Source organism: Puntigrus tetrazona, chromosome 25 (assembly GCF_018831695.1).
Source record: "Puntigrus tetrazona isolate hp1 chromosome 25, ASM1883169v1, whole genome shotgun sequence".
NCBI lineage: Eukaryota > Metazoa > Chordata > Actinopteri > Cypriniformes > Cyprinidae > Puntigrus > Puntigrus tetrazona.
The window spans coordinates 12,194,776-12,206,058 of record NC_056723.1 but is presented as its reverse complement, the minus strand read 5'-3'; the positions used below and the strand labels follow the sequence as shown (position 1 = coordinate 12,206,058).

Sequence of the window (11,283 nt, the reverse complement as noted above, 5' to 3'; positions counted from 1 at the left end):
CCCTCTCATTCTACTGTACAGTGCTTTGATGCAACCTGTGTTGTTAAAAGCGCTATATAAATAAAAATGATTGATGATTGATAATAAATTAAAGGTTTTATATTAAAACAAAAAAGATAGCAGCAAAAACAGCAAAAGCTTTAAATAATGTAACTGCTATATCAGCTGATCATTTTTACACGATTAATTATTCTACGTAAACAGTGAAATATAATCTAATAAGCCTACTAATAATAATAATTACATGAAATATAAAAGTATATTTACATTATAAAGTGATTTGATGTGAAATGATAATAAAAATGTATGCGATACGTTAGAAAATACAAATGATTCAAAACAATAAAAATAAATATGAACCGAATTGAGTTTCTCTGTCTTTTCTGTTATTAAAGTGTTATGACTGCCATCTTGTGGTACTTACTATGCATGACATGTGTGTGTGCTGTATATCTGTGTGTGAAATCATTTCTATCACATAACTCCTCTGTTATTGTTAGGTACAGTTTGTCACGTTTTGACCCTTTATTCAGTTCACTTGAGGACTCAGGTGTGAAATGCATTTTAAAAAGCACAAGTATTGCACAAAGACTTTAAATGACTATGAGGTTGTAAAAGATGACATAATACCTTTTTATTTCTTCAACATATTCCTTATTACGTCTAAAGCTATCAAATCAAGTGCTTGGCACAAATGTTGAATTAAAAACGAGGACATGAACACCTCAGCACGATATTCACCACCAACCTCTTAAAAGACTACAAAGGGATCGCGGCGGTGTTTCTGAATCAAGTCTTCATCCCTGGCCTTGTCCAACTCCTGCGCGACTCCTGGTGAAAGCAAACAGAATCACTTTTATGAATCTTTTTGGGTTTGTTTTTAACGAATCGGTCGAGTGAATAATTCAGCGTAGCGCTTACAACAGACTTTCTTTTTTTTTTTTTTTTTTTAAATAAAACAAAAACGAATCACCGTTTCACATGTGTGTTCACAAAAAGGTAAACGACCTGCATGTAAACATGTGGAAAAAACAGATACCAAGCCCTTTGTAAAGTTTTATCGAGTATTTTAACTTCATGATCCTAAAACTCAACAGATCAGATAATGCAGGCACCTTTTAATGAGCAAATAAAAGTGGTTTTATTATATGAATTTATGAATAACTTTTTAAGGTCAGTGTTTTTGTGTGTGAGTGGTAATCAAACTTTTGTTTGAAACTTAACCCAGAATGTTATCTTAAAGATTGTTTTTAACGTAAAAGTATCCGCGTTAACCTTTTTAAAACACCTAGATTTTTGGTGGTGTAAATTTATTCTGAAGCAATATATTCAGTGCTCTATCAGCTTTTACATACTTAAAACTGCATATTTATAAAGGCCTAATTTGATGCATACATGTTTTGATATAAAATTTAAAAAAATTAATCCGTCTGTAGGTGGCAGTAAGTCACCGTTAATAAGCGAGTCATAACGACTGAACCGATTCATTTAAACTGTTGATTCACTCAGGAAGGAAAACAGTGCTGTGGCTGGGTTTGTAATGTTTTTTGAGGGCGAAATAGAGCGAAAACAGGCAATATGTTGTTGAAAAAGCAAGTGTTTTTAATATTTTACCTCAGGGTCGTTAATCTTTCTCCGGATGAAGTAAACCGTGTGTTGATGACGTTTGCTTCTCCCGCACGCGATTCGCGCCAGAAATTTCTTGCGCCCACAATAAATTAGTCTAATAAAACACTGAAATATAAGGGCACAGTCACATATATTGACATTATCTCCACCAATACCAATTAAATCGAAACTGGAAGCAAATAATTGTGTCGTTGTGTGAAGACATGCAAAACAGCAACGTGAAGTTAAACTCAACGGGTCTCAACGAACTAATAAGATATAGCGCCTAAATACAACGTTGGCATTACTAAAGATTGTAAAAAACAAAAACTAAATCCTTAACTTACATTTTACGTTAGAAGCGTTAAACTAATCCTTCTCCGGAAACTGAATGAAGTAATCTGTTTAGTAATGGCGTTTGTTTCTCGCCGCAAGGATCTTGCACCCACAATGCAATGCGTCATTGAAAATTACGGAAAAACGCCTGTAAACTAAAAATACGGAGAATTCCTTCAGTTAAAAACAGACGTTTTTACTGTATTGTTACGGATTTTCTTTTTTTTTTTTTTTTTACAGTGTATCCGTGTTAACCCTTTTGACCCCCGAAACATTGTTTTTCCCAGAATAAAGAGAAAATGTTAACATTTGTATTGAGTGTGCCCTCATACTGCTCACGTGATCTGTGACCTGTCTTCCATAAAAGGACATATGCAAATAAAGGCAGTTCCGGTTCATCAGAATACCGAGCAGTGAGCATGTTTTTGCCTCCGTATAAGTTTATATAGTTTACCGGTTATCACACGCAAAACGGCTGCCAACAGTCTGCAGGAGAGTTACTTCGAGAGTTAGAACGGCTTTAGAGACAAGACCAACAAATATATAAATAAGAACCAAAAGCCTAAAATGAAACACTATCTCTCCAATTGATCATATATAAAAACTATTTTAAAAATATATATTTTATATTGTTGCTAAAAAACATTTTATAGGCTGCACGGGCCTATGTTGCCTCCACGTAAACGTATAACAAGCGAGCACGCGACTAACTTTACCAGCTTAAATCGTTACAAACTCAACACATCTTGTTTGTAAAAGTCGCCAACTCTGAACAGCCAATCAGCATCGAGAGAGAGTGAGTCACGCGCTCTGAATGACGTCACTCCACGAGCGTTCTAAATTCATCTTTGTGACGTCAGAAATAGAATCCAGTCCGCGCCGATCGTCCCGATTAAAAGAGACTTTTCTTTCTCTAACTTCACACTCGGATCTGAAGACCGACAGAGGCTAGCTTTATCATGTGTCCTTGCTGCACGTAATTACTCGTATAATAACAATAGACTATGCTCAATTACTTTCAAGTAACTCTAAAACTAACCCAAAACATAGAGCAAGTAAAAGTAGTTGATTGATATTAGACTGTAATTAAGTGTGTGACTGCACTGAGACACAAGGGCACTTTAAAATAACGTTAAAATAAGACCGCCAAACAAAAACAACAACAAAAACAAAAACCAGTTTAGAGAGCATGAGACGAGCGCGTTCAGCTTCTCGCGGGATGTCTGTCTCGGGCGGTGCTGGGCGGGGTGTGTGGTGTCTCTCCACACCATATCTATGGGAATGACCCGAGACGTCAGGTGGTTTGGTGCCCTCGCTTCCCTCAGCACCTCTGACCAGGTGAAGCGCTCTTACCAAAGCGGTATGCTGCTTTATATCTCTCACTTGGGAGTGAAGATCAATAGTGACGCAACGCTCGGTGGGTGTCGGATGGGGTCCGGTTCAGCTTCCCGCGGGTCGCCGGCCCGCGAGTCCTCTTTTTCTGCTCGCGTGCTTCTAAACGGCGCGATTAGTGTGCACTTATTAACTGTAAAAACCAGGCGTGGGACTGCCGCGGCTTTAATTGTGGGCAAGTATGATCATTGTAACAGTACTGGGTTCAAAAGTATTTTTCATGCCTCAAAAAGTCTTCAGAGTAGTCTACGGGACGTGTTGTGGTGCACATTGATAGTTTAAGGGTTAAAGAAAGGCATGTCCGAGAATGATGGGGAGGATATATATATGTATAAATATATACAGTATATAATATATTCGAGAAAAAAGTAAAATAAAATCAATAATAAAAATGTAACAACAAAAATGTAAATACTACAAAATACAAATGATGAATAACCAAATAACAAAAACAAACAACAGCATTAATAACTATAAAATATTTGTATTTTGCATAATTTAAAATGCGTTTAAAATTGAACTGGAAGTTAAGTGCTGGGCGTCCGGTCAGAGGAGAACTGACCCCAACTGAGTCTGGTTTCTCCCAAGGTTTTTTTTCTCCATTCTGTATGCATGGGGTTTTGTTTCTTGCCGCTGTCGCCTCTGGCTTGCTTGGTTGGGGACACTTAACTTCTAGTGATTCTCGTTGAATTGACTACAGAGACCGTCTCTGCATTTCATAAGAAATCGGTCACTCTCGTCATTATACATCCCTCTCATTCTACTGTACAGTGCTTTGATGCAACCTGTGTTGTTAAAAGCGCTATATAAATAAAAATGATTGATGATTGATAATAAATTAAAGGTTTTATATTAAAACAAAAAAGATAGCAGCAAAAACAGCAAAAGCTTTAAATAATGTAACTGCTATATCAGCTGATCATTTTTACACGATTAATTATTCTACGTAAACAGTGAAATATAATCTAATAAGCCTACTAATAATAATAATTACATGAAATATAAAAGTATATTTACATTATAAAGTGATTTGATGTGAAATGATAATAAAAATGTATGCGATACGTTAGAAAATACAAATGATTCAAAACAATAAAAATAAATATGAACCGAATTGAGTTTCTCTGTCTTTTCTGTTATTAAAGTGTTATGACTGCCATCTTGTGGTACTTACTATGCATGACATGTGTGTGTGCTGTATATCTGTGTGTGAAATCATTTCTATCACATAACTCCTCTGTTATTGTTAGGTACAGTTTGTCACGTTTTGACCCTTTATTCAGTTCACTTGAGGACTCAGGTGTGAAATGCATTTTAAAAAGCACAAGTATTGCACAAAGACTTTAAATGACTATGAGGTTGTAAAAGATGACATAATACCTTTTTATTTCTTCAACATATTCCTTATTACGTCTAAAGCTATCAAATCAAGTGCTTGGCACAAATGTTGAATTAAAAACGAGGACATGAACACCTCAGCACGATATTCACCACCAACCTCTTAAAAGACTACAAAGGGATCAGGGCGGTGTTTCATCCCTGGCCTTGTCGAACTCCTGCGCGATCTTCAGAGCGGTGGCGTTGAGCCCCACCGACTGCATGTTTGTGATGATGGTCACCACCACCCCCCGTGGAGGACCGTGTTTGCTCTGGCTGGGTAACACCAGCAGGACGCTGCTGGCCCCCACGGCGCCCCCCGTGTGTGAGACGTAATGCCTGCGGCTGCGGCACTGCCCGTATTTCTGCTGTTTCTCCACCACCAGCCAGCCCTGGGCATACAGTCCGTCTTTGTCCCACGACGCCTCCGTTTTGTCCACCGGTGCCCATATGGCTTTGGCAGTGCGGGGCTTGAGGAAGCCAGGAAGCAGTCCGTCTGTGTTCTTCAGCTCGGCCATCTGATAGCTGTAGAGCAGAGCGTTACCGAACAGCAGAAGGTCACCCGCCGTGGACAGAAATCCACCTCCGGCCCATTTGTATGAATTGTCCACATAGGGGCAGTTCACAACGCGACCCTTTTTATTGAAGTGGTAGAACCTGCAGGAAACGGGGAAGACGTTAAACAGGTGTTTAAAAAGATGTTTCAGTTGCATGGTGTAATCTTATGAAACCAAAATATTGGATTTAATATGATTTTGGGAAAAACTAATATTTTTCAAAAAACGATTTAAATGATAACTCTAAATATGTCATGTGGTGTAACCAAATAAAACGTAATGTCATGTTTTCTTTACATCTTGTATACTTGAATGTACACATCTTGGAAAAGTAAAGTAATTTTTTTGGGAAGACACACCAGATCTTATAACCTGAAAAATTATGTACATATTTATAATATATATTATACCAAAAAAAATTACTACTAACTTTGACACAGTCTTTAGGGATTGTCTTTGATATTATTTCCTGTTTTATGTTTTTTATTTCTTTTCCTGCACATTGTTTGCTCTGCATCATATCGCACTTTCACATTATTTATATATTATCTTATATATATATATATATATATATATATATATATATAATATATATATATATTATATATATGTGTTTTATTTTTAGTTTTTTTAAAATATGTCTAGCTTAGTCGTTTTAATAATTTAACTCTTCAGCTTCAACTTATATCAATAAGGCAACATTTCAAATTTTCTAATTACATTTTAAGTTACATTATTCATCTAATTTGAAGAATTTCATTTAGCTTTATTTTAAAATCAAAACAAATTCAAAACAGTCCGTTAATTACAGCAATGGTCCACGTGACTGATTTAACACAATCAATAGTTTGAGTAGAAATGTTCAGCTTTTGTTTCCCTAAAATCAGTAATCAGAATTTAAAAACATGATCAATGCAGGACAGGTGTTATGTTTTCAGATGTTTTTTTTTTACATATTGCATTAGATCAAAAACTGGGGTGCCCGTAACACATTGCTATTATATGTAGGCTAACAGCATTGAAAAATCTAAATTTCAGTTGCACGTTCCCCTGTACCTAGAGCGCTTGTATATGATAGGGTCGTTTTCGTCCGGCACGGTGTTCAGCATGCCCAGCTCTCTAAACATCTTCATCATGTGGTCGAGGAAGCGCTGCCCTGCCGCTCTCTCCACCGCGGCGCTCAGCAGGGTGTACGCATGCGTCGAATACAGGAACGTGGAACCTGCGTGCAACAGAGATTTAAAGACAAACCACTGCACAGAAACATCACCGTGCAACAATGACATTCCTCTAAACTACTCTTTTCGAGGTCCAGGACGAGTCAGGTTCGGCAGACGGCAAGCTAAAGATCAAGATATCTAAAAATAAACCCAACCTCGGAGCACATTATAACAGTGCTTTTTGCTGTGTGCAGTGAAAGCGTACCGGGTTTAAAAATCAGAGGATCGTCTTTGAATAAGTCCAGAGCCTGGATGACATTCTCAAAGTTGTCTTTGAGGTAATACTCCTCCTGCTCGAACTCTTTTTTCCTCTTTCGGCCTTCTTTAGCTTCTTTGCTTTTAGCGCCGATGTCCTCCGCTTTCGGCTTCTCTTTGTTTTCGTCTGAGGCCTTCTCCTCTTTCTTCTCCGCGGGCTTCAGAAGGCGCTTGGCTTTCTCTTTGTCCTCTCGCACTTTCTTGGCATCTTTCTCGTAGTGACGGATGCCACTCAAGTGGGACAGGAGCATCCGGGGCGTTATTGTGACCTGGTTTAAGGACAGAGGGAAGTCAAATAAATGATGTTGGAAATAACCCGCGAGGACTTTGATTGAGGGTGCCAAAACTTTTGTACAGTAACACATATAGAGTCTTGAAGCTGTTTATCGCTAACAAAGATCAAAAGCTATGCTAAGCTATTAGACAACATGCTAAATCATGTTACAAACATGCTACCAATGTGCTAATAACATTAAGTTATGTTAGCAAAGTGTAAAATCAAACAACGACATGTTGAATACCAGCAACGTCTTAAATCATGATAACAACTTGATAAATCATGCAAATAGCATATTAAATATGCTAGAAAAATGTTAAATCATGTTATCAATGAGCTAAATCATACTAGCAACATGTCATTTTAGCAATGTGCTAAATCATGCAACATTTTAAATGCTAGCAATGTCCTGACTCATGCTATTGAAATGCTAAAAATGTGCTAAATCACGCTAGCAGCATGCTAAAACATGCTAACAGTGTCCTACATTATGTTAGCAACATGTTAAAACATGATTAATTTACATTCACAAAACTTTTTTTTTAAATGGATGTACTCACATCTGCCCCTTCAAATTGCTTCTGCGGGAACTCTGGCACGTATTTTTGGACAGGAGCGTCTAGATCTATCTTACCATCCTCCCAGAGTCTGGCAACGGCGGCTGCAGTCAGAGGTTTACTGATGCTGGCGATTCTCATCACTGTGTCTGGACCACAAGGCACTCTGTTCTCCAGATCTGAATAGCCAACTCCTGAGAGACAACGAATACAGCCTGTGGGTGCTTTCTGAGCTCCTGAATTAACACAGGCCTCAAAGCCCGTGAAGACCTGTGGCCTTAACACGAATGCGTTCCTTTTAAGCATGGATGCATTTTGTAAATGCCGTAGTAGTGCACACTACCCAAGAGCTTTCATGTGACCAAACTTCAGTGTGCGGTGGGAGACTTCCTACCTTCACACCAAACATGCCTGCCATCCACGGAGACTCCGATAACCATCCCAGGAGCTCCAACTTCATCCTGCAAAATAATAGGACTTATCTGTAGGCCATTCTACACAAGAAAGTTTTGAACTAGAAATTTAAAATGAAAATAGATACATAATTAATACACACACATACATGAGTGTATGTATATGTGTGTGTGTTTATATATATATATATATATATATATATATATATATATATATATATATATATATATATATATATATATACACAGATGCAATTATATATACACATTCTGGATGTTTATATAATGAATTTGTTTATATAATGTGTGCATAACATTTATTTTTTATTATGTATATATACATATAAATAAAATACTAGGACATGCATTTAAATATTTAAGAAAAATGTTTATTTATAAAACATAAGAATATAAATATGTTACTATTTTTAAAATAGTTTGTGTGCGTATTTAGATATACATTTATACACACAATACACATACATACATTATATACATATATAGATATATATATATAGATATATAGTTCAAATGATTAAATAAATAATAACACAACTTCAGCAAATGTTTTTAATATTAATAATACAAAAACATTTTGTAATAATACACATCCTAGTGCTATCAAATGATTAATCGTGAGTAATCACATCCAAAATATTCTGTTTACATAAAGTATATACATAAGAGTATATAAACACATGCACATTCATATGATTAATTATTTGACAGCACTATATCTCACAAAAAATATTCTTTAATAATAATATATATATATATATATATATATATATATATATATATATATATATATATATATATATATATATATATATATATATATATATATATATATGTATATATATATATATATATATATATATATATATATATATATATATATATATATATATATATATATATATATATATATATATATATATATATATATATATATATATATATATATATATATATATATATATATATATATATATATATATATATATATATATATATATATATATATATATATATAACATCATTAATATTTTAAAATAAAGAAATTAAACATCAATAGATTTCTTTGCCAAATACACAGACACAGGTACAGCACAACATTATCACCGTTATCTCGTAAACTCAACAAACGATGCTAAAAAGAAGTAAATGAAATAAAGGGAGTTAAGTGTCGTCCTGATACCTGTACCTTTATCCGCTGCAGCAGGTCTCTGCTGGTTTCTATAGCGGCTGTGTATTCAGTGACTCTGAGCGTCTTCTGCACGTTACTTTCACAGCGTCCAGACTCAGAAGCGCGATATTTCAGCCCTAGAGCCAGAACAACACCCGTCCCGATACCGAACAGCCACAGGAGCGGGTGTCTGCTGTTGCAGGTCGTGAGGACGGGTCTTCTGCCTGTCGAAATCAACCTCTTCAGCTGATCTCTCAACTTCCCTCTGGATGTCAACAAAGACACAAAGGGCTCGGATTTCTGAACACTGTATTTACACCGTGTGCATATGAGACCCCGTGATAAACACAGTAACCGAGACATGGCTGTTTTAACACTAATGATGACAATATATGGGGGAAAGTGATACAATCGTTGACATGAAGAGTACAGCAAAGAGTTCCCGTTTGAGCGACAAACAACTGACAACCTGGCTATTTTACAGAATAAAAGTCCACGACGTTTATTTAATATGAATAACTTGAAATTATTTTGACTTTGGTACGTACTTTCAATGTAATTAAGTACTTTTAAGGCAGATTAAAAATACTTCACTACTGTCCGCATCTGGTCGTGCGTTTAATAATGTAACATGCTTAAAAAAAGCAATTTACTACACACAAATATTTAACAGTGTAATCTAAAAATTGATATAAACGCACATGCTTTTCCGTCGTCAAATAAAAATGTATTGTTGCTTGCTTGTGGGTTTCTCAAGTGGAAAAAAAAGTCCCGTCTTTTACAAATGTTAAAGAGTATGAACGGAAAGTTAAGGAAAAATAAGTACTCAACCACACACGTTACGTAGAAATACTTTTATTTTGACAAGTGTGGAGACTTTACAAGCCAACAGTTGATTGGCTGAAGTCGCGGTCACAGCTGGCACACGAACCAATCAGACGCGCGCCTCCCGAGATTGACAGCAAGCTCCGCCTTCACGCTTATTAAAGCTGCTGTCAAAAAACTTGACTTAATGTACTATTTAGGCGATAGCAGCTGTTATTTGGACAATTTCAGGACAGACATTAATATACATGTCATATAACACAGCCAGCAGGCAGCCTAGTGACGCAAAGTTCATTGTTGTATGTTTATATTACACGAACGATCACTTAACATGTCGCATTGTACCATTAAGGGCCACATGCTCGTGAATTCCGTTCAGTCAGATCAATCATTACTTCTGTGTGACTTACCTGACCTTTCTCGATAACTACGTTTAAAAACCAGCTCACCTTGCCGGGGGCTCTTCATTCTAAATGCACATATAACCGTGTTCACGGCACAGTCAGTATTTTATCACATACAGAAATGCTGGTTAGAACTACCTTATAATAGGCATAAAGTTTAGGACAGAATAGGTCTCGCCATCTAGAAAAATATAAAATTATATATTCTGATATATAAAATGACGCAAACGCTTAGAATTACTAAAATATTACAAATGCTTAGATCAGAAGAAAACATTATTGTAATATAACATCTATATCTAAAAAAAAATAGATTAAAAATTAAATAGAAATGCTTTGTATAATGCATACAATTATTATAATTATATTGTTTAGATCAGACAAATCTACAAATTATACATCAGAAGCAACATGTATAATCACTCTAGAAAAATTTAAATTTAGTTTATATAAAATGTAACATTGTTCAGATCATTTATCCCCCTCTTTAGATATTTTTTTTAATATTATAGAAATGCTTAGATCAGAATATATTAAAAATGCATACACCCTTATAATGTTTAGATCAGGAAAAAAAAGAAATATAAATGCTCAAATATACTGTTATGGTAATGTTTAAATCAGGGAATAAATATGCTTGGGTCACAAGGGAATAAATTCATACAGACATACGTAAATCAGAAATGTATATAATGTGCATATCTATAATATTATCAGCCATTTTATTCACACTGGGAGTGCACTTCATTCTTTTTGTCAAGACCCAGAATTTCTGAACATCCAATTTTAAACGTTTCAATAGTTGGTTTACAGCTTGAACAGAGCACCAATCAAAACCGACAGCGCTAATGTTTCATCAGTTTCAACAGAACA

At 35.5% G+C, this 11,283-nt stretch overlaps 1 protein-coding gene and 1 long non-coding RNA gene across 3 annotated transcripts; both read right to left on the bottom strand.

Moving 5' to 3' along the window:
* Positions 1 to 501: 501 nt before the first annotated feature.
* Positions 502 to 2,561, bottom strand: LOC122330484. The gene is made up of 2 exons (XR_006248021.1): positions 1,615 to 2,561; positions 502 to 831 (listed from the first exon to the last, which is right to left on the bottom strand). It is a non-coding gene; the product is annotated as an uncharacterized LOC122330484 (long non-coding RNA).
* Positions 2,562 to 4,587: 2,026 nt separating this feature from the next.
* lactb (lactamase, beta) lies at positions 4,588 to 9,655 on the bottom strand. 2 transcript variants are annotated; one of them, XM_043228726.1, is made up of 6 exons: positions 9,194 to 9,655; positions 7,974 to 8,040; positions 7,583 to 7,773; positions 6,696 to 7,014; positions 6,327 to 6,492; positions 4,588 to 5,370 (listed from the first exon to the last, which is right to left on the bottom strand). In XM_043228726.1, exons 1-6 carry the CDS (start codon positions 9,542 to 9,544, stop codon positions 4,857 to 4,859), a joined length of 1,608 nt encoding a protein of 535 aa, XP_043084661.1. In that variant the 5' UTR covers positions 9,545 to 9,655; the 3' UTR covers positions 4,588 to 4,856. The 2 variants fall into 2 exon arrangements, with proteins under 2 accessions (XP_043084661.1, XP_043084662.1); XM_043228727.1 differs by having other exon boundaries at positions 9,200 to 9,654.
* Between the last annotated feature and the right edge of the window lie 1,628 nt (positions 9,656 to 11,283).